Raw genomic sequence first — 27,093 nt, 5'->3', positions numbered from 1 at the left:
CCTTCAAAATTATGTCAAAGACACATTTTTAATATTTCTATATTGTTTGTAGTAATTCGCAAAAATATTGTCTATGTTTGTTCGTGACCGATTTTGGCTAATGTTTATCATCAATAAATTGGAGGAATGGTTGCACGGTTATTGATATTGTGAAGTTGTGGAATGTGTATCTAATACGTGTATGAAATCTGGGATCTGCGTTTTACGCGACCGATACATAAACAAAGTGAGAATCAATATTATTACGTTTTACTTCGTATAGAATTATTGCTTTGTTGAAAATAGTTATTTCAAATTCGTATCAATATTTACTTAAGTTCATTTTTAGTAATTTGTGTACGCTAACCGATTTTTATTATTTTTGCAGAATGCCAAAAATACCATACAAATCTAAGAAAAAATATGACGATGACATTGTGTCTTTTGAATCCTTTTCCTACGACACTCCTAAGAGTGGAAGCTCAAAAGACGATTCCTTGACATTGAACGATAATATTAACTACCAATTGTACTATGAGAAGGGCAGAAGTGCTGGGGAATCATCCGGGGTGCAAGATAAAGTGGAACCAGAGTTGAAGGAGACTTCTCTTTCGGGAACGAGCTCCAAACACCCTCTAAACTCAAAAACGAAAGGAGAATCGAGCCAGGGAAAAGTGTATCCTCAAAATGGAAAATACGCTTTTCTCAATCGGATGAAGCACTCAGTCCCCAAGAGACCTGATTCTCCAAATAGTGATTCAGATAAGGGATTGAAGTATGAACGCTTTTCAGAGAGGAACACAAACCGGACTGGGTGGTGTAGTAAGCTTCCAGGAGTGGGTTCAGGCATCCTTGTGCTAACAGTGGTGTGTGTGTTGTGCGTTGTGGTGTGGTGGGGGGTCTGGGGGGTGGTGGGAGGTGCTTGGGGGGAGGAGCACTACCGCCGACTCTGGGAGCGTGCTCACCCGCACCACAACCACCACACACATTACTCCCCGAGTGTGATTGTCCACCAACAGCTAGAGCGCCTCGACCCTATCGCTCCATTCGAGCCCAAGTATCATGATCACAATAACCTCAGCACCAAGAACAAAAATGCCTCAGAAACCATCAAGCTAAAAAATAAATCTGATTTGAACGATCATGAATTAAAGAAGAAAGAAATGGAAACCATGACTGACTTACCATCAGTTGCTGACGATGATCAGTGTACCTCTGTGCATGATGATGGAAGGTTTGATTGTTTTCCCGAAGGAGATGCCTCTGAACAAGGCTGCAAACTGCGAGGATGTTGTTGGATTCCTCACAACCAGAGAAAACCGAACTCTAATCACTACCGAGTAAATGGCCTCAATGAAGAATCTTTCATAGGACTCCCCTACTGCTTTTACCCTCCTCAATACCGCAGCTATCACTTCACCAACATAACGGAAACCAGACATGGAATGATTGCATTCCTCGAAAGGCAATTCCAAAGTTCTTATCCTGATGACGTTAACATTATTGTCATCAATGTTAAATACCTTTCGGAAGATTCTCTTCAAGTGAAGGTTCCTAAATGAAGTATTATGTTTTCCATGATTTAATTTCTGTTACACATTTTTATTAATTTTTTCATTTTATTTTCATAGATCTATGATGCTGAGAAACAAAGATATGAACCATCATATCCTGAAATACCGACATTGGGAGGATCTTTCGCTAATTTAAAGTATCGCGTCGTGTTGGAAGCTTCAAAGTTGGGTTTCAAAATAGTTCGCACTTCGGATGAAACTGTGATGTAAGTTATTTCTTTTAAATAATATTAACACATTTCGGCCGGGAAAGGTAGTTTTACCCGTTAGGTCGATTGATGCTTAACGCCGGAAGGGTAGTTCTACCTTTTGCGCCGGCCTCATTTCAATGGCAGAAAAGATGGAATTATTCAATGTTTTTATATGAATATTATATACCAATCTCTTTGTAAAAGTCCCAACTATATGTATATAATTATCGAATCGTAATGCAAGTCTTCTTTTTATATTTATCTTCGTGCCTTTCGAGTACATCGGTATTTCTTCAAAAAGATAGTATATTATTTGTTATTGTAATAATTCAATTTCTGGAATGAGGGTTTTTATGACCGTGAAACCCGATTCGAATCTCTATATCTGTTCCGCCCCACTCAACTCCTATTTGCAAGCGAGCGAGAAATGTCGGGCGTATTTAAAGAAAGCCAGAATGGGCAAATACCGATAGGCAGACCGTAGTAAACATATTACAAGGTTAATTGAGTTGCATTTCAAATAAAATTCGATTTTCGCTTTGTACTTTTATAGCTTGGATATGCTGAGTTACTAAGTAGAAATTTTTAATAAAATATTTTCGAATATACAGCAATTTAAAACAAATTAAAGAAATTTGCGCGGGACCTTTATTTTTGCCCGGAGACAGTGTAGCGCCAGAGCAAAAAAAACCCAGCTGAAATGTGTAAATTACTCTCACCTTCAATACAATTTTATATAACATCTTTCTTTGCAGATTGAATAGTCAAGACGTTGGTGGTTTTATATTTTCAAACAAGTTTCTCCAGTTGAGCTTTTTACTTCCCTCTGCAAACATATACGGTCTTGGAGAAAACCAAGGTAGATTATTGAAACCATCCAATTGGCAACGTTACACCTTGTTCAACCATGACACTGCACCAACTGAAAATGTAAGAAAAACCCTTACCTGTATAATACCTAAATACATAGAAAATTGCAACCCAAATAATAGTACATACAAATGATCTCTTTTCATGAAATTAGTTAGCACATATTAATGGAAAATCTCTTGAATAGTTATTAATTTATCGCATTATTATTTCCTCACATTGGACTAGATAATCAATGTGTGTATTGCAAGCACCAATTTATCAAAATCTTATTAAAATTATTGCACCCTAAAGGGAAAAAAAAGATTGGCGAAAGAATTAAAATGTGTAATAATTTATTGTCAATATGTACTTTTATTCTTTCAGAAAAACTTGTATGGCAGTCATCCATTCTACATGGTAATGGAGAATTCTGGTGCCAGTCATGGAGTACTACTATTGAATTCAAATGCAATGGGTATGTATTTGTTGCATAAATAAGTATTATCTGTTTTTAATGAGATTAATAATAATTAATATTGTAAATAAATTACAAATTATTTATACAGTCACTAATCACCCATGCCTATATTACTAACAGTCAGGAGGTACAGGATTCTAAAAAGAAATAAACTGATCCGATAGATAATGTGTGTCACACTTTTGTTGTTCATTTATGAAAATTGATAACATTATTTATTTGCCTTGTGACACCAATTTTCTATGTATCAGATCAAATGACAGAGGTCAATTATTTATCATTCATATGTACACAAAATTATAATTTGAATGCTTTGACTTCCCTGCTTGTAAATATTGTGGTAGGATTATTAAGTAGTAGGTGTGTTCAATACACAATGGCTGGGATAATGACCTAATGTGAGCCAAGGTTAGATCCAAGTAGAAACATCCTCAATTCGGTATATGTAATAAGTCAATATTTTAAGGATCATTATGATGTTTTATTGAAAACACGTCTATGTTGTTGCACAAAAAACTGTAAAGTAAAGAGTCGTCTTAAATTATCTTCCTCCTATCCTTTTTTTTTACATTTGCTGGTTATGGGAAAATAATATCCCTCCGGGCCTGTGTCATTTTTGGGGTTGCTATTTGGAGGGTCTTTATAGGGAAAGGAAGGAGAAAAAGTTCTGGGAATGAAAAAGGTATGATGGGTGGCTAGGAAAGTGGGGGTAGATGTGTCCAAGAGTGACGGATGTATGAATCCATCCCTCCCACTGCAATGCAAGGCGATGGGTCAAGAGAGTCCGGTTGAAGAGGTCAAAAGGTCTCCTTCGATCAGTCTCTCCCAGTCCGACCCGCCACGCAGTTGGTTATTCAATAAATGGTTCCCCGGGCCGGCAGTACCCATACCCGCCTCCCACATTTTATATCCTAAACGTATCAGAATAAAACTAGAAAGAGTTTTCTACATCTCTTCTCTGATTTATGCCTCTTCTTGTGCTTGAGCCTTTCCATACACAATTTACCCAAAAATAACACATACCAACTGGAACTTGTACTGGGTACGGTGACTGGGCAGGACTTGTAGCAAGTATGAAAGATAGCCGACCACCAAACAAGCTTCTTTATAATAAGCCTGCAGGACGATAGTGTTGGGAGACCTACACATAGTTGACTGGATAGTGTGGAGGCCAAAACTGTATCCTTGCACGTAAGGAACCGGAGGGAGACGGTTGGGCAAAAGCAGGAGGGCTAGAGAGTTGCAGCACTGATAATGAAGATGTATAGAACATAAATTCCTAGATTAATGTGTAAAATTATTGAATTATTTATTTAATTTTTTTCAGACGTCATTCTGCAGCCTGCACCAGCCATTACATTCCGTCCCATCGGGGGCATATTTAATTTCCTGGTAATGCTGGGTCCCGAGCCGTCCCGTGTTGTTTCACAATACACAGCTTTAATCGGCCGTCCGTTTATGCCGCCATATTGGTCACTGGGTTTCCACTTGTGCAAGTATGTAGGAATATTTAATTTTAATAATAGATTGATAGATGCTTAAACTTGATTGTGGGATTATTATTGTACGTTATTAACCGGTTCGTTGACACCGTGCCCGATCGGGGACATTCGGTTTTAGTTTGTGTTGTATCTCCAGGTTTCTCACAAACATACTAAATAAAACTCCGGCTCAAAAAACACTTCAACTCTTAATGTGATAGATTAACAACGGGCTCTGATATCTTATTTAGCAGGCGGTTGGAATAGTATGGACCCCGACCTTGAGGTTCCCATCTAATTTATTACTAGCTGTCCCCGCCACGCGTTGCTGTGGCTCAGTCTGTCTGTGTAAATAGAGAAACATTAGCGCCTTTAGCTTTTACGTCCAGCAAATGGCGCTGTTTAAAAAAAAAAATATTTTTACCTGTCACAGTTGACATCATAATAAAGATATATAAAAACATGCACATTCAAATACAACATTGTGTCAAAATTTCAAAGCAATTGGTGAAGACCTTTCGGAGATTTAATATTTGAACAAACAAATATTAACATTTTTATTTATGTAGAAGATAAATTCGTTCTCTACAATGCTAGACAGCCAACGCCACCTATGAATAACCTAATAGACTAATATCTAGCGCCATCTATTTGTGAGCTCTTACACTAATACAGTAGAACCCCGTTAATTCGAACCCCGATAATTCGAAAAATCGCGTAATTCGAAATTTTCGCAAAAAAAATTTCCGCTGAAAAATTTTTTCATAAAATTTTTTTTTAATTCGAAATTCGTTAATTCGTAATTCGAAATTTATTTTTGTCCGCGCACGAAAATTTGTTCGTGTAATTCGAAAAAATTTGATTTTTGCGAAAATAAATCATAATATTTCGTAAATCTGAATCTAAAAGTCAGCCGTGGCGGTAAAACGCCGAAAAATGTATTTTTACGTGGTTATAAATCGTCCTAATTAGTATTATTATTTTGTAAATCTGAATCGATTTACACTGGAATATCGTATTTTTTCAAATTTATTTCGAATATCCGAGTTTAAAGGGCCGAGAAAATACATTTTACGCGGATATATGTCGTATTTTTACGAGTTTACGCCAAATATCTGAATTTAAAGGGTCGGCCGCCACGAAACTCGGCCGCGTAGTTTCGATTTACGCGTAAATATATCGTATTTCATCACCGCGACGGAAATCGGACGCGAAATTTCAATTTACGCGGAAATATATCGTATTTTTACTAACTTTACTTCGAATATCCGAGGTGAAAAAATACGGTGCGACGGAAATCGGCCGAAAAATTTCGATCCATGCCGAAATATGACTTATTTTTACGAATTTACTTAAAAGATCGGCCGCGACGAAAAACTGCCGACAAAATTCGATTTACGCGGAAATATATCATATTTTTACGAATTTATTTCGAATATCTGAATTTGAAGAGCCGGCCGCGACGGAATACGGCCGCGAATTCTCGTTTTACGCGGAAATATATCGTATTTTTACGAATTCAAATTCAGATATTTGAAATAAAGGGCCGGCCGCGACGGAAAATTACCGCGAAATCGCGATTTACGCGGAAATATATCGTATTTTTACGAATATCTCAATTTAAAGGGTAGGCCGCGACCGAAATCCGCAGCAAAATCTCGATTTACGCGTAAATATATAGCATTTTTACGAATATCTGAATTTAAAGGGCCGGCCGCTACGGTAATCGACCGCGAAAATAAAGAAATAATTGGTATTAATACGAATTTACAACTAAAATACCACCCGGATTTGAAGAGGCGGCCGAGAAAATCGATTTTCGGCGTTTTTTTTTTTTTTTTTTTTTCATAAAATTTCGAATTACGTGGGAATTCGTTAATTCGAAATTTGATTTTTGATGTCCGCTGGATTTCGAATTAACGAGGTTCTACTGTATCTAGGATATTACAGTTTGTTTATGTCCTCAAATTCTGTAGCAAAGAACATGTTAAATCATAGTTGCAAGAATAAATTATTATAGTTTTACCAAGAACAAAAGATCGTACCCTAGCATCGTCCGGACTAAGCTTGGTGTGGAAAGTGAATGCAGCATGTCAAGCCACTAACGAATGCTAGCAAAATATTCTGTTTGTTCTGTTGACATGTTCTATTTGTTGCTGTGGTATTTTATTTTTCGTATTTGATTACAGGTACAACTACGGGAGTTTGAATAAAACCAGAGAAGTATGGCAAAGAAACCGCAATGCTGGAATTCCATTTGTAAGTATTGTTGATTGAACATAATTGCGTGATTTATATTTATGCATTTACAAGCATCCATGTGTTAATCTGTAAACAACTGCGTTAAACAAAGTTTATCCGTTGCTGATATTTTAGTCTTTGTTTTTGCAGGATGTCCAGTGGAATGACTTAGATTACATGGATAATGCCAATGGATTTACTTATGACAAAAAGAAATTCAAAGGATTGCCTGCGTTTATCAAAGAAGTGCATGATTCAGGAATGCATTATATTCCGTTGATTGGTAAGTTGTTTTTTTTAATAATTTTTTTTTAAATTTGAATATCGCATAAGAGTCGCAACCATATGGAGCCAGTGAGACTATGGCATCCCCAATTGGGGTATAGGCTGAAACTAGTGGGGAGGGAAATAAGATGAGTAAGAGGAAGTTGGGGAAGTACCTAGCTCTTCAGATTTAGTTACCAAACACGGCTAAAGGCATTTCACGCAACTTTTCAATTCTGAATGGTGGTTTTAACACTAGGACGATACTGAGGGTATCTTCCCTTCTGGAACGTGCCGCAAATATACTATATATTATTTTAAATGGACAAATTGTGATATAACACAAATTTAATCAAATATAATTTACTTGTGCTCGCTTTACCATTATTATTATTATTATTATAAAACAATAAAATAAAATTAAACAAAACAACTAAACAAAAAAATTCATAAAACTTTTTTAAATGTGAACCAAGAAGATCCTTGCAACTGCCGGAAATTGAATGAAATACAATTGATAAAGTACCTAGGAATGATTATTGATCAAAACCTAAATTGGAACTCCCAAGTTGAAAATATAAGCAACAAGTTAAAAAAACTAACCTATTTTTCAAAACAATAAGAAACATTTTAGATAAAGAACGACTAATTAAAATTTATTACGCCTTAGGCCAATCTCATCTACAATATGGTCTTATCGGATGGGGAAGTTCATGCGATTCCATTCTAAAACCAGTTCTCATAGAAAATGTGCATTCAAAAACCAGGATAAATTTGCACACACAAACTCGAGTCGATTCACAAGATCCTCATTACAACGTACTTTTCACCAACCTACAACTAAACCGACTTTTGGGCAAAAAAAATTGCAATATTTCTCTATAAAACTATTTAATATCCAAAGACAAAGATTAATGTTATGTTTTTCTTCTGTATGTTTAACACTTTACATTTCTTATGTATAATGTTATGTATTTCTTCTATTATTTCGCTTTATAATTTACCTCTTGTATATTTTGAAAGTTTACAAAAATTGCTTTAAAAAAAATTATTGTACAAGAAAAACTTGAACAAATTTATAATTCACACAAATGACCATGTACAATTTGGCCGTAGAACGCGGTACCCCAGTAAAGTCACATTCTTTTCAAAAAATGGTTTTCCAGAAGTCATTAAACACTGCAGTACTAAATTCTTGTAAACATACCATATAACAGTATATGTATTTACTGCCGACTTCTTTTAAATTAAATTTTTTATTAAAGTCTAACAAAAATTCTTTATATCTGACAAAATTTTATTTTTAGATCCCGGTGTAAGTGCATCTGAAGCCCCAGGGACCTATGCCCCATTTGATAAAGGATTGGAACAAGGTGTCTTCATCAAAAACGTCACTGGATATCCGTTTGTTGGAAAGGCAAGGAATATTCTACCACGCTACATAACCGTTGCAACCGGCAAAAAATTTCTAAATTGTGATGGGCCACATTAGTAAAGCTCTTAGTTATGGTACCATAGGGCCAGGCGGCGTACTGGTTGAAACATGTGTACGTGAAGGTACCCTACGTTAGAAGCTTCCACACGTTCCATCAACACTGGATCCCTTCCTAAAATCCGATTTCTTTTCCGTCAGAATTTTTTCAAAAACAAACTCACACTCGTATGAAGCCGGTTGTGAAGGGTTAATAATATGTTCTTAATTCTCTGAGAAATTTAATACGTAGTGGTAAATATATAAAATTTCAATCTGCGTATGTTTTTGCCCGCAAAACTTGAAAAGTAGTCGATCGATATTGCTAAAAGTTTGTTCATAATTCAAACATAGTGCCACAAATGATTAAAGCAGGGGTAGGGAACCTGAGGCCCGTGAGTATTCTTGATGCGGCCCGCGAGCACTTAACCCATTGGCATCAAACCTGCTATGTCTTGCTGTATCGTTACGTCTTAAACTTAAACCAAGATGGCACGGCGGATCTGAAGCATATCGGCTTAAAAACGGAAAACGGAAATACAGGTGACATCTGGATTTCAAATTTTAAATGCCAATGGCTCTATAGATAATGAAGCATTCATTTCGTAGTATTGGTAATAATATGTGGTCAAGTTTTTCCCTGATAATTACAAATTATGTTTTATTAGCAATCGGCGTCATAGTAATTTTTCAAAATGACAAATGTTTCTGGTATCGTTTAACATTGATCGAGAAATGACTATCATACCAAATTAAATTTTTCATTGTACATAATTATATACGTTGATTGACCAATGTTAAACTTTTTGGTTTTTAAGTAAAAATAATTTAAGAAAAAAACTTATTTACCAAAAAAATAAATTATATCCACATTTACTCACCTTATTATAAAAATTTTTACCCTCAAAATTTATATTTTTACGTGACTTGATCCAATACTGAAGCAAATTTTTAAAAATCATTTATTTTATACATATGGTTTAAGAGTTATATTAGATTTAGTACACCACTGCAGAATTAAAAAATTTGGTACAAAATTAATTTGGAGGTGAGGGCCAATTTTTTTTACAAAAATTCAGCCAATAAGTTAAAAAAAATGAGAATAAAAAAAAGTTTCAGAATGCGAGAATGGTTACACATAAACTGATACATTTTTTAGACATTATTACAAAACCGAGAGAAAGGTATAATATAGCTGACAGGTACTTAAGTATGCACTTATGTTACTAGAAAGCAATTTAGACACAAATGAATAGGCCATCCAACAACCCTTTTTAATTTAATTTTAATATCTTATTATTTTACTAATAAGAAATTATGAGGTAATTCTAATTAAACTGGGGACGATTCATCTGCAGACGCATTTAACTTTAGAAAATTATTTCCAAATTACCGACTCAACACAGGCACCTTATAACTATGTACATATATTAATGTCTCAACACAGGTTAGCCAAGTGAGGCGGGTTACAAGAAACCTCAACTTATAACTACATACATGCATTTCTATTCTTTACATATTACTTACTGTTTATATATTATTTTCTGTTGTTAATTTTATATATGTACATACATAACTCATTTATAAACCAATGTACACTATATTTAACATGTGTCTTTAATTATAGTTGAAATTTTTTTTTACAATAAAAATATAAATGTTATTATTATTTTGCAGGTTTGGAATAAGGCATCAACAGTTTGGCCTGACTTCACCAATCCCAACACAACCAGCTACTGGCTGGACATGCTCTCTTCACTGCATAAGGAAATTCCATTTGATGGAATTTGGATTGTAAGATTTGCTATTTTTTATCACAAGCTTTCATCTTTTTTAAATGCTTCGGAAGGTGAATCAGCTGTATTATGTGGAACTTAAATATGCAATCAAGTTTGACATATGATACAGTGATAATAAACATTGTTAGGCATTTTAAAACACCTGTTGTTATCTTGGTGTACTAATAAAAGTCTCAGTTTATTTTTAATTAGAATGTTTATTGAAGGAAACACAATAGCGCGTTTATTCACAGAATAATACGAGAAAGCACTAATAATATATTTTGGCGCGGAATGCGGGCAACTAACTGGGTCAACATTACTAGTTTGACGTTTCTCCGTTGTCTGAATACTGAATACTCGCTGCGTCGGGCCTATTTATATAGTCCAGCCGACGGCGGTAGTAACTACGCGTGACCGCTGGTAAACTGGAGACAACTCGCTCAGTCTGGATACTTCTGGTAGTTTCGATCGTGCTGGAATTATGCCTAGGTGATCGTCTAGACCAGTGCTCCGCAACCTTTTCTCACCTACGACACACCAAATTTCTTCCTAGAATTCCGCGGCACACCAAAAGCTAAAATATATAGATATTAAATTGATACATAAATTTTACAATAATTTCTTGTTTTTTATTTGAAAAGTATACATACATACATATAACTATAACATGTTTATTTTTACGCAATCTTAATAATTATTATAAAATAATAATAAATTAATGAGCGATTAATTGTTAAATTAATCTGCGCTTGTTTCAATGAACACAAAAGTTTTATATTCGTATCGATTTTTGACAGCGCAACCCGAAGTTCTTGGTCAAGACCTTTTAAGCATGGCTTATCATTTTTAATTAATATAAGCGTTGAAAAACTTTGCTTACATAAATATGTCGTTGAAAATGGAAGTAGTGTTAAGAATGCTTTGACGGAAATGTGAGGATATTCTTTTTTAACTTTAATTTAGAAAACATCTAATGGATCTTCGGAGAAGTGAAGTTTTAATGTCATGTCATTATTTAAATCTGTAAATTCCACTCGAATTTGCAGAGGCAGTGCTTCCGTAGAATTTATTGCATTGGTTGCAAAAGGATTTCGAATCCAATCGTATTGTTCCATATTAATGGAATAAAAATATTCACCAAATTTCTGCTGAAGCATACTTAAATGTTGTTGGGCCAGATCCACAGTTAATTGTTTGTTTTCAATTGTACTATGGTTGATCCTTTGGTACATTTCCAAACATCCTTTTTGCAACTCTTTCTGCCAAATTAAGTTATTAAGTTCATTCAAATGCTCGAATATATCAGCCATGTATGCAAGTTTGGCTATCCAGTAATTATCATCGAGGTGCTTATATAGTTTGGGCATATTTTGATTTAAAAGAAACTCACACACCTCTTGACGAAGCTCAAACAATCTAGCCAAAACTTTGCCTCGGGATAGCCAACGAATTTCAGTATAAAACAATAAGGATTCATATTCGGCTCCCATTTTTGGACAGAGTATTCCAAAGATTCGCGAGTTTAGGGCTCTTGATTTAATTATGTTTACGATTTTAATGCATTCATTCATCGTGTTCAAAAGTTCCTCCGGTAAATTTTTGACCATCGATGCTTCTCGATGTATGCAGCAGTGTGTAAATTGTAACGTTGGATTTTTTGTTTTACATAAGAGACAAAACCCTTTTTACTACCCGTCATTGCCGCAGTGACATCCGTGCAAACAGCAATTCAATTGCTCCATTTAATATAGTATATTTTGAAGAAATCATCGGTTACTTGAAAAAATTCTTCACCGGTAGTTCGCTCTGGAACCTCCTTACAAAATAAATAATGTTCTTTAATAAAGTCCTCGTCAACGAAAAGTACAATAGCTATCAACTATGCTTTATTTTTAATATCGGTTGTTTCGTTGATGAATCGAATCAATCGAATGAATCGAAAAATTTTCAGCCAATAACAGTTTTCTAATCAGTGTTTCTAATATATTGTGAATACGTCTTTTAACAGTATTTGCAGACAATGAAAAATAGACAATATTATGAAAAATATTTTGTACTTTCTACATAATGAAATATTGTAAAATGTCAAATACATTGAATTTGACCGCGGCACACCTGTGTCCGGCTCACGGCACACCGGTTGCGGAGCACTGGTCTAGACCCTTCTGGCGAATGCGCGAAATGCACCTAACCAAACTCGCAAAGTATTGTCGTAGGTAGCTCGCTTGAACGTCGCGAGTGGGTAGCTCGTAGACAGGTAGCTTGTATTGTTTACCTTGCGCAATTAATTGTGCCTATCAAAATGTCTCAAAATTTCGTAGCCCATGCATTCTAAACCGGTCGGCTTTCTGGACCACTCTAGCAGTATCGATCGCTACACACCAATATTTTAATTCCAATACTGTCATCATTATATAAAATGCTTTAAGATATGTACATATACAACACAGATGAAATTACTAATAATGATGTGGTGCTTGTAGATAAAAAGTTTTTTTGTTCATTTGCTAATTCCTCTGTTGGCTACCTGAACAGTTTTTGGAACTGTACAGATGTGTTTAAAATTTGTATTGTATTGTTTGTCCAGGATATGAATGAGCCATCTAACTTCTTATCGGGACCTCTGCAAGGAACTTGTGCCCCAGAAAACCTGCCTTATATACCTGGCGTCGATGGTTCGGTCGGTCTCAAGTCTGGCACCATCTGTATGGATGCTAAGCAGTACGGGGGCGAACATTTCGATCTGCACAACTTGTACTCATTGACAGAGGCTATGACCACCAACTTGTAAGTATATTTTATAAAAGTATATTTAATAAATTCTTTTTCTTTGTGTTTGAGACTCGCATATTAACATTTGCCATACAACAAACTTGTCAATAAAAAAATGTTACAATCTTTCTAAATATTTTTCAGCGCGTTAATTGAAATTCGAGGAAAACGTCCTTTTATCATCACTCGTTCATCATTCCCTGGATTAGGGAAGTATTCTGGAAAATGGAGCGGAGATGTCTTCAGCGAATGGCATGATATGAAAATGTCGATTCCACGTAAGATTTTTTTTACTGAATTTTATATGTCTCCCGTGGTTGTTTTATGCAAAAACTGAAAGTCTGCATTTAATTTTTATTACTACATGTAAAATTATCCTTTTTCTCTTTCTTTTTCCCTCCATGATCCATCTATCTGTATGTCAACAATCAATTTGTTTTTTATGTAATTATTGTCTCTTCAAAAATAGAACACATTTGAATTTTTAATAAAATGTTTATCCAATTTTTCTTAGAGAAGAGATCCCTTTCAGAGAAAATCCCTATCCCAATTTTATTATTTTTAAATGTCGTAATTTTTTTTTTTACAGAATTGTTAAGCTTCAGTTTGTTTGGAATTCCGATGATGGGAACAGATATTTGCGGCTTCATTGGAAACACAACGATTGAACTTTGTCAGCGCTGGATGGAGCTAGGGGCTTTCTACCCTTTCTCAAGGAACCACAACTCTGATACATCCAGTGTAAGAATTTTAATATTTTTATGTTTTTACAATATCAGATTGGCTCAGTTTTTCTTCCTGTCTAAAATTTTATGCAGTTTACAAAATAAAAATTATGTTTCAGGAGCAAGACCCTGTGGCCCTTGGTCCGAAGGTGGTGAATGCAAGTAAAATAGCTCTCACGGCTCGCTACACAATGTTGCCATATCTCTACACCCTGTTCTGGAAAGCTCACATTAATGGCGACACTGTAGCAAGACCTGTATTCTTTGAGTAAGTGATTGATAGTTTTTTCTCCTTTATGCTACTTTCATTTTGTATTGCTACATTTAATTGATATCACAATTGTTAGCATAGATAATATTTTTAATTAATTAATTGTCTTTAGGGCAATTTATTATTTGATTATATTTTGTTAATAAAATAATATGTAATTAACTCGAATTATATTCTACCTATTGTTTAGATTGGAAGATATTTTTGTATTATTAAATACAACATCTATTTAAATTTCATGATTTGAATGATTAAATCTATGCAAATCATGGAACTAGAAATTATCCCACTTGCTGACATCCAATCAAGTAGAAACTCTGCAGATAGGTTAGGATTGGTGGCAATCACGCATACGTATGGTGAAATATATGCATTTCTCTGAAATTGGATGAAATTATATACAAAATAAATGTCGGTCCTACCAATTAGGATTTGGCTCAGTTGTTAGCGCGGTTGACACCAGACCCTGGGGAGGAAGGTTCAATCCTCAGTCAAACCAAAAAATAAATAAAAAAATTAAGTTTTAAAAGTTCACAGTAGTTAGAGGCAGCTTTTCCCTGGCGAGGAAAGTTCAATCATCAGTAAAAAAATATTATGTGTTTTTAAAAACATGTATTAAGAGGAAGCTACAAGCCAAAAATGTGTATATTCTTGGTATACCTTATATCGTAGGTAATAGGCATTAAAATCGCTTGACAAACGGAGTCTAGAAACGTCCGATTTCAAGCAAAAAACTGGTTTTTACTTATTTTGCAAATAATTTTATTAGAAAGCAAAAAGTTAATCAAGTGAAACTATCACAGATAATCTTAGCTATAAAACTGTATTTTTCCTTTATAAGTTGTTTCCTTTATGCGTTCATACATTTCTATTGAAAAAATATTTTTTGTAGTAGTTTGCATTTATATTTTTTATTGAGTAATTTATTTTTTTATTTGTATTCTACTCAAGTGAAGCGATAGGAAAACCTTCAATTTAACTAAAGCGTTTTTTTTGGTTGTCATAATGTACACCAATTCGTTATAAAGATTAATCAAAATAGTGATTTGGCATTAAGCTTCGCCTTAATAAAATATATTTTACAGGTTGATTTTTTTAATATGCAATATTTTCAGTGCTGAAAGGCCACCATTCATACATTATTTGAGATATTTGTTGAAATGGATTTGTAAAATGTATGTTGTGACTAGATTTGAATAAGCAGGCTTTTTTAACATTAACCATTCTCCTTTTTCATTCCTTTCACCTCACAACATTCTCCAATATGTATAAGGATTGCCATTTTCTTTCCGAATCCCAATAGTGTGGCCAACACATAAAAAAACCACCATTAGAAAAGTATCTAACTCATTTTTGCTATGCATATTTATAAAGCTATGTAATTATTTCAGGTTTCCTCAAGACAACTTGACCTACCCCTTGGACCAGCAATTCCTCTGGGGGTCTCACTTGATGATAGCGCCTATCCTGGACCCGGGGGCCACCTCGGTGAAAGCCTACCTGCCCAAGGTGCTGTGGTACAAGTTCAACGGGCTCAGTCTGCTGGGCTGGTCGGGCTGGGGCACCCTGAGCGACGGACAGACGCAGCTGATCCGCGGTGGGGCGATACTGCCCCTGCAGACCCCCGAGATGAGGAACAATGAGCCAATCAATACGGGGGTCATGCGGAGCAAGCCGCTGCAGCTGCTAGTGGCGCTGGATTCGGCGAGGAGCGCAAAGGGGGAACTGTATTGGGATGATGGAGATAGTTTAAGTAAGAATTACAAATTAGCTAATTCTTGAACCCCATGAACAAAATAGAAATACTCTCTGACTAGACGTAATGCACTAATCATATATGTAGCGATTGCATGCCTCATCTATACCACGGTCACGAACGTGGTCTATACCACAATACAAGCACTTTATTAAAAACCAGTTTGTACCTTCTACTGTTTGACAATCAACAATCCATTCAAATGGCTTAAAGTCAAGCAATGTTATCTATAAAAAACATACAAATAATTATAGGGCTTGAAATAAAACAAAGTTATCTACAAAAAAAAACCTACCAACAATTCGAGAGCTTAAAGTCAAACAACGCTATGTACCTACAAAAAGACTTACCAATAATAATAAATTATTTCTGGTATGTTTTTTCGTACATAATGTTGTTTGAAAGTTGTTTGTTGTATTTTTTTTTTTGTTAAGCCCTAACATTTATTATTAATTTGCATGTTTTTTTGTAGATAATGTTGTTTGACCAAGCCTTCAAAATGTTAACCACTGAGTGAAAATTATTTTATGTTGTTGATATCGTCGGTCCTAAAGAACAATGTCAGATGTGCAAATTTGTAGTTTTGCAGTAGAGCTGTTTAAAGTTTCATTTCTGCATTTTTACTAATTTCTTGATCTCAAAAACAATAAAAATGCAGAAATTAAACTTTAAACAGCTCTACAGCAAAACTACAAATTTGCACATCCGACAATGTTCTTAGGGACCGTCAATGTGAACTAATATTGTTTGTAAGCCAAATTTTAACTTAGCTGTCACTCAGTTTGATTGATATAAGTGCAGGGCCAACCCTGTGCATCGTAATAGGAGCAGTCCGCTCTGGGCGCCGACTTGCCAAGGCGCCGATAATACCTAATACAGGTCCCTTGAGGTTTTTACTAGCGCCAGGCTCCGTTTGGCTCAGGGCCAGCCCTACATAAATGTATCTAATGCTTTTATAGAAGTCATCAGCTTTTATGATATTTTATTTTTATGGTTAATTTTCAGATACTTATGAAGAAAGAAAATACAGCCTGGTAAATTTCACTGCCTCTTTGGGAGTACTCTCCAGCGAAGTCGTTTGGTGGGGATATGGAGTGCCATCCGTCAACAAGATCCTTATTCTTGGACAGATAAACCCTGTCACAGCCGTTTATCTCAATAAGAAGTCCATTAATTTCACTTACGACGTGTCCAAACACGTCCTGACGGTGGACAAACTCAACCTTCCATTAGATAACTCATTCACACTAAGGTGGAAATAGTCCAAGTAGTGTCGTGTGGAGAAATATCACTTTGTAGAAGATTGTGTCGTCAGTCGAAATGCACCATGTCTCACGTCCAAAACAAAATTAACACCCTTGTTTCAAATAATGACATTAGGGTATTAACCAAACCTGACACCGAATTGTACAACGCATGGGTAAGGTATGCATGTATTTGTATCAAATTTTGAAACAATTATGCGATTAGGGTTTTAACCAAAATTGACTCGGAATTGTACAACATGACAAGAATTTACTAAATTTTGACACAATTGTGACTTCAGTGTTTTAGCCAAAATGGTTACCAAAGAATTGTTCAACTTGATAAATATATAAAATGGTACATTTGCATCAAATTTTAACCGACATTGTGTCATTGGGGTTTTAACCAAAATCGACACCAAAGTGTTCAACATGATATGGTACATTTGTATCAAATTTTGATACACATCACAAGAGTTTTAGACAAAATTAAACATATACATTTGTTTGTATGAAATTTTGTCACAATTGTGTCATTAGGGTTTTAACCAAAATCACCAACACCAAATTGTTCAACATGATAATGTTACATTTGTATCAAATTTTGATATATACAACTCGAGTTTTAGATGAAATTGAACATATTAGCACACACAACGATGTGAGCTTAATATTAATAAATAAATAAAGTGCGTTTGTATCAAATTTTGACACAATTGTGTCATTATAGGTTTTAATTTAAATTGACACCAAATGGTCCAATGGTATGGTCCCGTAATAAGACCTACCTAGTCACAATGAAGAAAAAAAAACAGCATACCATTTTTATAAGTTGAGAGTTCTAATCAGTTTGGTTGTGCTTCTTAGCTTTTTAAATTACAACAATCTATTCATTTTTTTTAAATCTGCATTGTTTTACTAAATTTGCTATCTAAATAAAATTATTACTGGAAATGCCAGTATTCTATACAGTTAATTTTATGTGCATTCATAATCTTTGCAAGTTAAAACTTTTTTTTGTATAATCAATCAATAATGAATGTTCATTTTACCAATAAAAATATTGGACATACATGCACTTACAAATCTGATTTCACTTATTATTTTTTTTTAATAACTTTTATTACGTTCTTTAATATGTATATTATTAATTTTTTATTATGTGTAGACCCTATTTTATAATTTGTATTTTTAGCAAAACATGCTGGACTGATTTTAAATAGAATGCTCAAGTAAAACAATTAAACAGCCAGTAAAAATTGTTCCTGTGTATATATATGTTTTAAAAACCTCTAAAAGCCTTAGCTTTAAGAGTAATAATAATTAGTATACTTCTCCATTGAGCGTGACTTGGAGAGAGAAGAAGCGGATACCCACTGTGGATTTGAATGCCTGTCCAGTTAAGCTTTGGGAAATTTACCATTTTGATATAAATTGGTATGTATTTGATCTCTTACTGGTAAGTTTGTAGACCTGGAGCTATTGTCTCTTGTAAGATTAGCTGCGTAGTGTGAAGTGCACCATGAGCTATGTAAATGATTTACATATTTTATTATGTAGAATAAGTTCAGGCAACCTATGAACAACTTTAGTTGCGGGCAACAGTTGCGTTGCTTCGTGAGACTTTTTGAATTTGTATGGAATTTTAAATAGTCGCCAACTATTGCCGCAACTAAAGTTGCTCTCGTGCTCCTGGACTAATATGAAAATAATAAAACAAAATCGTAGGGTTGTAATGCAGCACAATTTTAGATATTTTTTAAAATGTAGAATCTATGTAATTTTGTTTGTAGAAATTTGGGATAACCATTTGCGTGCTACAATTTAGAAAATCATTATTCAATCATGATTTCTTACCCCTTATTGTCGATTTACGTAACATTTTTTATTGAGCTACCAAAGTTATTTTAAAATTTAAAAGCTGTTCTTTGCTAACGGTACTAAGCAATAATTCAATACCAATTGTTGTATTTATTCGAAAGAAAAAACTTACTAAAGTTTTTTTTTGATTTATTGACACTAATGTCTTTGTTCTTTCGAACTAACTTTTTATTTAATACACAATGTAGTTTAGAAATAGTTTCCTCTTTCTTAGGGTATTAAAATCCAATTATTATAATTATCAGTAAGATAAAGAATCTGGTGTATATATTATATTTAATTGAATTTATTTTTCAAGCCTGGATAATGTTTTCATCATTTCAACAAATATAAAATGTTTGTAAACATTAATTTACATCTTAGAAAGTTGTTTACATTGCACAGTTTCAGACATCCACGTTATAATTTACAATTATATGTAGGTAACTACTTTCCGTAAAATTAATATTTTGTGTAATTTTCAGACACAAAATTATGTTTTATCTTTTGTTTTCACGATTATACTGTTTTAATGATTTGCATATCATATAAACAAAAATTTAATACTCCTTAATTCTTGCCTTGTGTGATTTATGATGTTCATGATAATATGCCATAATAATAAATAATGCCATGTATAGAAGAAAAAGGTGTTTATAATAAAAAATGAAAAACGGAATTTCAGTGTGATGTTTTATTATTTGGTATTTGTGATCACAACAGTATGTGCTGAAATTATATTATTTTCATTACAACAGACAAATATAGTTACATTACGTACGGATATACAGGCAAATCATTTTAAAGAGGACACTTTGAATCTATTTGGGCACACCGATAGTATCGAAAGTTTCAAAAATGTTTTTCAAGCCATCCAGTATAGAACACCCGCCTGCAGAATTAATATATATTAAAAACATAATAATTGAAATTAAAGTAATTGATTTCACCCAGCACCAGTACTTTTAGAAGAAAATTGTTTAAATTGAGACTCTTAATTCAAATTGATAATTTTCTATTTGTTACATTTTTTGAGCTTCCTATAAAGGTGCTAGTAAACGAGCAAAATATTATTGTCTATTTCTGAACAATTGAAAGTCAATAGTCTTGCATGGCATGGTGTTGGCCATCAACTTTGTTGTCACCCATCAACACTGCTGTAATGTATACAAAAAACCATCTACAAACACCATAGCTTCCACCAAACTTGTATAAACTGATGGAAATACCTCACCAGCCGAAATTGTTGTAAAAAGTTGCTTATTTACTAGAACCCTAACAAAAGCAAAAATTAATCATAAAAAGCATTTCAAAATTAACCTTCAGCCTGACCATAATTTCTTGATAAAATTAGGTAGTGATTTTTATAAACGTCAAGCTTTAAAAAGGTAAATAACTTTCATTTTTTTATCCATTCAGTGCAACACTACACAAGCAAGAGTCTATTCAAAATGATTTACCTGTACACACACTTTTAGTGAAGTGAATCCAAAATTACATACCGTGGAGTATTACCGTGTTAACATTTCTCTAAACATGACAATATAGTAATCAGAAATAAAATTATTCTGACCCAAAATTTTATTGTGATGTTTTGATAGTCTATTTCAATAATTTTTGTACATAATAATATTATGACAAGGTCCTTGTAAATATGTGATTTTTTACAAGATTAGGTATCTATATACATAATTGTTTTAGTATTGTTGAATCAGAATATTAGTACGTACATTATTCCTGATTTGTTTGAACCCAAACAATGATGAAAAAAGTACTTTTTACATTCCAAAAATGCATATATTAAGTAACTAAAAATTATCTTAATTCTCTAATTTCTTTGACATTCTCTTTGGAAAATATTACATAAGAGGCGATGGAACTGATTTAAATAGCGTTTAATAAGGTATACTCTAGAGTTTAGGTACTGACGTGGAACAAATACGTTGAGATGCCAAATAGTGCTTTCAAGGAACATAAATATCTTTTTTATCAACATTCACAGCACTCTGGTTTATAAATTTGTTCCAAAATATTTGTCTTTATGTTGAAAAAATTAACCCTAGACGGGCATCTACAACAATGGTATCACTGGGAAAGCTGTGGCCAATGGCAGAAATTTACAGTCAAAACATTGTCCAAAGGCGTTGAAGTCGGCATCTAGTTAAAGGTGCTTTCTGTCACCATAACTAACGGAAGACTAGATTGACGCCATCAAATTTGATATTAAACTTATTTTATTAACAATTTAGTCTGGAAAAACTGGAACTCAAAATCAAAGTGAGTACAAAGCCTTTACAAACAATTTAACTTGCGCATGGCCTGGTACTGGGTTAGTACGTACGGATTACTAAAAATATACAAAAGGCAATCCCTCTGTTTTAATATTTGTGCAGGGAACTAATACGGAGCAAAAACCTTGGATATGTTTCCAACCATCCTTATGTCAATAGTCCGTAGCTAGCCGTGTCACATAATGTAGAACATAGCAGTGTATTCTACACACAACTTCTTTGTACTGTTTTCTCGCTAAATTTAATTCTAACTCTTTTTCCTTTACCTTTTCTAATACTCAGTCATTAACCCTTAAAATTAATATTGATAAAATTGAAGAAAAAAAAACATAGGTAACACATCAAAGCTATTATCTTATTATTTGCTTTTAATTTTGGCAGTATTTTTCACCTTTCTCTATTTTGTAATATTTATAAAACAGGTTGTTTTCAATTGAGCTTATCGTTTAATAAATAAATTATTTTTCAAGAAACAAATTATTGTTGAAGATAATAATAACAATAAATAAATATACAAGGTTAATTTCTTTCTCAATCTTTGGTTAGCAATTTAAAAAAAATTTTGGTGGGATAAACATACAGAAAGTTTTCTCTTTGGATCAGCATTTATAACAATTTTTAAGTAATTGTTAAGAGTAAGCAATTTGCTTACAGATGAGACTTTTGGTATAATAAAAAAACTAGGTGAACACATTAAACAATCAATTCGTATGGCATTACATACTAGCGAACATGGCTATGTCAAATAGCAAAAATATACATAGATACATGTATCATGCCATGAAAGTGATACTTTATACAGGCAAGACTGGCTCATAGGACCAACATCATAAAGCTTATAGCTAAACCACATAAACGGGTTTCAAGAAAGAATTACAACAGCGTCAACATAACATTGATAAAAAAAACTGACATAATTTATTATTTACAAAATTAGAACACTGATCCTGACCATTTTCATAATAAAAAATAATAATTTAAAATTGATGTTTGATTAGAATAATAATATGGCACTAGAATGAACCATTCCCATCTGAGAATGTCCATTTGAAATCTTCAGACCAATCGTGTCTGACTGCGCAAATAAATAGGGAAGTTTGTAAACTCTATTACCTTTTATGCAATAAACAAGCAGTTAAATAATAAATCTGGGTTTGCAAGACATATTAGTAGTAAACACACGGTTATTAAACTTTTGAAATTATGTACTGAACTGAAAGACTATTGCCTTAAAGTAGTCATTTGAAGTAAAATGACCAAACTGTATACAAAATATTCATGATTTAAATTAAAATTAATGATATTGCAATATTGCAACCCTTCTACATAAAACTATGTACAATTAATTACCAATAAAAAAAATACAATTGGCTAAATAAATAAGAAAATGTAGAAAAATATCTGTTTTCATTGATTTAAATGAAATATAAAGGGAAAAATAATAATATATTTGATTACTATTGCACCTGCAATAGATTCAAATTCATTTTGTCTATTCAATCTAGTAGCTGAAAATATGTACGAAAACAAGTTACTTATTTTGATTGAATGAAATACTGTATACAAAATTCAACACTAAACCAGACAACCACTCACTATTTATTACAAATAATAAAATATTAATATTGTCATTGATTATTTTGCTGTTTTAATTAAATAAATAAATATCTCCATACAAAAATAGGTAGCTTGTAGAGCAAAACTTTGTACTTAAAATTTTTACGTTTATACGACCGGGTTTGAAAATAGCTACAGTAAGGTGAATCTTTCATATTACATAAGATTCGTGATCAATCGGTAACCTAGTACCTACACAAAGTATAATTTTTTGTCTAGATAAGAGACTAGGAGGTGTATAGAATTTACCATATGTTACTAAAACATACTATTGCGTTAATCTATTATATTGTGATGTTAAACTAAATACGCACCAGAAGAAAATGGCACCATCGAAGAAATTAATAATTAAATTTGTTCATTTGTATTCACTACAAACAATATGGCCAGCTTATAATTTAATTAAATGGTGATTTGAATGCACAGTGTACACAAAGCATGGTAACACTTTTAATATGAAAATGATACCAAATCTTGCACAATGGTGGTCACCCTCCATTCCACTATTTTAACTGGTCAGTTCTTCTAATAGTTCCTCTGTGGACTTTTGTTCAGTTTTGAACTTTTCCATAAATTGTGGCGGCACCGTCCACTCTAGGAATAACTGAACATTCACTTTGAGCTTCTCCGCCACACTCATGGAATCGTCTTTGCAAGGAACGTGCCCCGAAGATTCCAGAGAGTCAATCAGTATATCGTCAATCAGTCGTTTATTAAATCCTGAAAATGTAATTCTATTTAAGTACAAAATTTGAAATTAACCATTAACCATCACCAAGAAATATTCCTTTTTCTATTATTTTCGGTTAAGGAAAAGAGTTGTAATTTTAAACTAAAAATATGTAGATAAGATTACATATAAAGTAAAATACTTAAAATGGGCATTATCATGGATTAAAACTTGCATAAAAATTCCAAGAATTTAGCTTTATCTACCCATTTTAAGTACCTTACAAAAGGCACCACCGATTTACATAATACTATATTACAAGAGAAATAAATATGATAAACGTAAATTTAAATAAACATATCATCTGTATACACTTTCACCGATATTTCCTCTAACCCTAGAGTTTTAGAAATAACTCATCAAGATAAAATATCAATTAATTGCCCAATAATTACTATTATTGACAAGTCACGATAACAAGACCCAGACACCTTTAGCGGAATATATTTAACAAGATTAACAGCAGTAAGCACCAAACTCAACCCCAACACCAAATTATCACAAACAAATAATTAAAAAAGCTGGACTAACCAAAGTGGCGGTGAGAATGGCAGCACGAACAGGTTTCCAAACAATTCCAATTTGTACCTAAATAAATCATTAAGGACAGATGACACACTCACAAACAAACAAAAAGGCACACAGATTTGCAACCCATAATCTGTAAAATTATACAAACCTAATTTTTGCAGTCTTTTGCTACTGGATATCTTTTTGAGTAAAACAGCGAGCAGCAGACGCATCTTGGTGAGAGCCATCGGCGGCTCCACGGGCCGGTAGGCATCGGCTATCTGCTGTGAGAGCTGCTCCTCCGGAGACATGTCGCTACCCAGGGGCTCACTGTCACACTGCAGCAGGTGCAGCTCTAGTTCTGACTTGGTATTGAACACGGAGCCGCAGGCCTGGTGGCAGTAGGCGCGTCCGTCCCCGTGCACAAACAGCATGTGCTTCTTCATGTGGGGCAGCTGCGCAAAGGGCGCCGTGCAGATGCGGCACTTAAAGGGCTTTTCGCCCGTGTGGTGGCGCGTGTGCAGCGTCAGCGCAGTGGAGTGTGCAAAGGCCTTCCAGCAAACGCGACAGCGGTATGGCCGCGCCCCCGAGTGCTTGCGCTGGTGCACTGTGAGTTGGGAGCGCTGCGCGAAGCAGCTTCCGCACTCCGCACAGCCGTGGGGCTTCTCGGCTCGGTGCGTGCGCAGATGCTCCTGCAGATGACCTTTCAGAGACTTCTTACACAGGGGACACTTGAAGGGCTTTTCTCCATTGTGGAAGCACGCCAAGTGTTTCTTGATTGCGTCTGCTCTTATGAATCTCTTCCCGCAGAGGTAGCAAGTGTAATCTCTGATGTCAAAGTGGCCCTTGATGTGGAGACGTAGCTTGGCTCCGCAGGTGAAGGTGGCCTGGCAGTGAATGCAGCTGAAATTCTTCTCACCCGTATGGGTGCGCACATGTTGCTTGAGTTGCCCCATACGAGCGAAGCGCATGTTGCAAGATTCACAGCTGTAAGGTTTCTGCCCCGTGTGAATCCTCATGTGTAGCCTCAGACGTTCCTTTATTAAAAATGTTTTTTTGCAATGTTCGCAGATGAAAACTATGGGGTTCTCAATAACATTGGAATGGTATGAGGATATGTGGTTTTTCAGATTGCCAGCTTGACGGAACTCCTTCTGGCAATGGGAGCAGACGTGTGGCCTTAGCCCTGTATGAATGAGGCTGTGTTTGCGGAGATCGTTCTTGCCGAGAAAAGCTTTGCCGCATGTGTCACATTTATGATGGCGTGGTTTAAGAGCTGCACTTTCGCTGATCTTTTTGCCATTCTTCACTTCAGGTTCAACCTTTTTAGGAGTCTCTGTAATACCATTTGTTGAAATACTTTTAGTGAGCTTATCATCGGAGACGACACTTTCAACTTTAGGGCTGAGTGTGTCTTTTTTCTTGTAAACTCGTTTGGGTTTATTCTGAATTTGGGGTACCCGCTTGAGTTTTAAGTCTTTGGGCGGTGTCACTATTTCAGCTTTAATTTTAGATTTATTGGTTAAGGGTTGTTCCTTAACCTTATTTTTCTTTTTCGCAGGTAACTTTTCTTTGGCTTTGAGATTAATACTTCGAGTTTTGGTTTGAAATTTTACTTTGGTATCTCGGTGAGGCCTTAATTTAGCTTTCATATTTGTCATTTTATATCACTTTTTACAAACAGGAGTAGAATACAGTTAAAAACTACAGGTTAGGAGAATTTAAACGCGATGAATTGGCAAATATTTGACTAGAACTGGTAAATGAAAGAATGTTAGTAATACGTGATGAATAATTAAAACCTACACTATCTACAAATATGATAGCCTTACAATGGTATGAATTATTATTTACAAAATTAACCCCTTCACCAATATGAATACTATATAATATTTCACGGTCTTGTTAGTTATGAGTGCGTTAAGCAATTCACAGAAGATAATAATTTACTGTTTCCATCTTGAAGAAATTTCCTGAGAAAGAGCGAGGAGTCTCTGAAACATACATGCAGTTTATTAAGCCCATAACCGATAATATTCAAATCTATAAGAAAATGTAAGGTATACAAGTTTAAATTAAAGAAAGGAAAAATCGAAGCAATTTACTAAATAATTATGTACCAATGATTTATTGACAAGCTGTCAAAAGTTGGAGTTTTAAATAGTAGCTGAATCGTATACCAATTATTTGAACATACCGTTTATTAACCTGCAAATAATATGTATGTAATTTGTGCAATTATGTACTAGCACAATAAAAATATCTCCTTAACGCCTACATCGATAAAACAACTTATCTCCACACGGCCATTTTTGTCATTTATTAATGTTGCCAAAGTTTGTGCCTATTCCTATTATATTATTTTACAAATACAACACAACCAAATGATATTAAGCTACAGTGTTGAGATATTAGAGTGCCAGTAATTCAATACAAAACCCCTTAGAATTAATTCCAACCCTAGCTTCAATTTCAAGAAACTCGAGTTTTGCAGTGTTCATATTAAAATACTTACTTCATTATTTTAAGCATACTTCACGGAAGGGGCGTGGGGAGTTTGAGCAGCGTTTTTTTCCGTTTCTAGTCGCTTCAATTATTAACTCGGGTTTAGCAATTCATAAGTCCGGTATATAAATTGATTTTAAGAGAATATAGAGGTTTTAGAGGTTTGAAACATTATCAGTAGGGGATCGAAACAAAACGATGCAACAAAATTTTACATATTTTTTTATTTACAAATATAATATTTTTATGATAATAAGATACCACTGGAAGAAAAAAAAATAACATGCTATTGTAGAAACGGTGGGAGGCGAAAACTACGTTATTAAGTTAGTTTGACGTGGAGCAATTAAAATTCATCGCGTTTTGGCGCAACTGAATAGTAAGCAAAGTGGAAACGGATAACGTTGTAACCTTGCCGTTACACCTATAATGTACCACTGTATTGATGATTGATGCTACAAACATTGATGCAATGTGGATTTTATAATTATTATAGAAAA

General features: G+C 34.2%; 2 protein-coding genes across 4 annotated transcripts; one reads left to right on the top strand and one right to left on the bottom strand.

The window, feature by feature from the left end:
* The first annotated feature begins 91 nt into the window (after nucleotides 1-91).
* Nucleotides 92-18,970, top strand: LOC149422484 (lysosomal alpha-glucosidase-like). Its single transcript, XM_089633310.1, has 16 exons — nucleotides 92-226; nucleotides 368-1,529; nucleotides 1,611-1,759; nucleotides 2,500-2,674; nucleotides 2,981-3,071; nucleotides 4,402-4,570; nucleotides 6,745-6,814; nucleotides 6,947-7,079; nucleotides 8,368-8,477; nucleotides 10,209-10,325; nucleotides 12,900-13,099; nucleotides 13,229-13,362; nucleotides 13,674-13,825; nucleotides 13,929-14,077; nucleotides 15,472-15,833; nucleotides 16,842-18,970. The coding sequence occupies exons 2-16, from the start codon at nucleotides 369-371 to the stop codon at nucleotides 17,096-17,098; spliced, it is 3,429 nt and encodes a 1,142-aa protein (XP_089489436.1). The 5' UTR covers nucleotides 92-226; nucleotide 368; the 3' UTR covers nucleotides 17,099-18,970.
* Nucleotides 18,971-26,414, bottom strand: LOC149422483 (uncharacterized). Of its 3 annotated transcripts, XM_089633313.1 has the most exons (4): nucleotides 26,286-26,414; nucleotides 26,039-26,082; nucleotides 24,258-25,758; nucleotides 18,971-23,568 (listed from the first exon to the last, which is right to left on the bottom strand). In XM_089633313.1, exons 3-4 carry the CDS (start codon nucleotides 25,747-25,749, stop codon nucleotides 23,357-23,359), a joined length of 1,704 nt encoding a protein of 567 aa, XP_089489439.1. In that variant the 5' UTR covers nucleotides 25,750-25,758; nucleotides 26,039-26,082; nucleotides 26,286-26,414; the 3' UTR covers nucleotides 18,971-23,356. The 3 variants fall into 3 exon arrangements, with proteins under 3 accessions (XP_089489439.1, XP_089489437.1, XP_089489438.1); XM_089633311.1 differs by having other exon boundaries at nucleotides 24,258-26,082; XM_089633312.1 differs by having other exon boundaries at nucleotides 26,039-26,406.
* Between the last annotated feature and the right edge of the window lie 679 nt (nucleotides 26,415-27,093).

This window comes from Hesperophylax consimilis, chromosome 7, assembly GCF_061612785.1.
Source record: "Hesperophylax consimilis isolate HC1 chromosome 7, BYU_Hcon_1.0, whole genome shotgun sequence".
In the NCBI taxonomy this organism is placed as follows: Eukaryota; Metazoa; Arthropoda; class Insecta; order Trichoptera; family Limnephilidae; genus Hesperophylax; species Hesperophylax consimilis.
The sequence above is the reverse complement of the archived record's forward strand: the minus strand, read 5'-3'. Positions and strand labels throughout refer to the sequence as shown.

Excerpts from the sequence above, each read along its gene's own strand:
- LOC149422484 (XM_089633310.1), top strand. The coding sequence starts at position 369 with ATGCCAAAAATACCATACAAATCTAAGAAAAAATATGACGATGACATT. Across the intron at positions 13,100-13,228 it reads GAGGCTATGACCACCAACTT|CGCGTTAATTGAAATTCGAG; the intron begins GTAAGTATATTT and ends AATATTTTTCAG. Across the intron at positions 15,834-16,841 it reads GGATGATGGAGATAGTTTAA|ATACTTATGAAGAAAGAAAA; the intron begins GTAAGAATTACA and ends GTTAATTTTCAG.
- LOC149422483 (XM_089633311.1), bottom strand. The coding sequence starts at position 25,749 with ATGACAAATATGAAAGCTAAATTAAGGCCTCACCGAGATACCAAAGTA. Across the intron at positions 23,569-24,257 it reads CAAAAGACTGCAAAAATTAG|GATTTAATAAACGACTGATT; the intron begins GTTTGTATAATT and ends TTACATTTTCAG.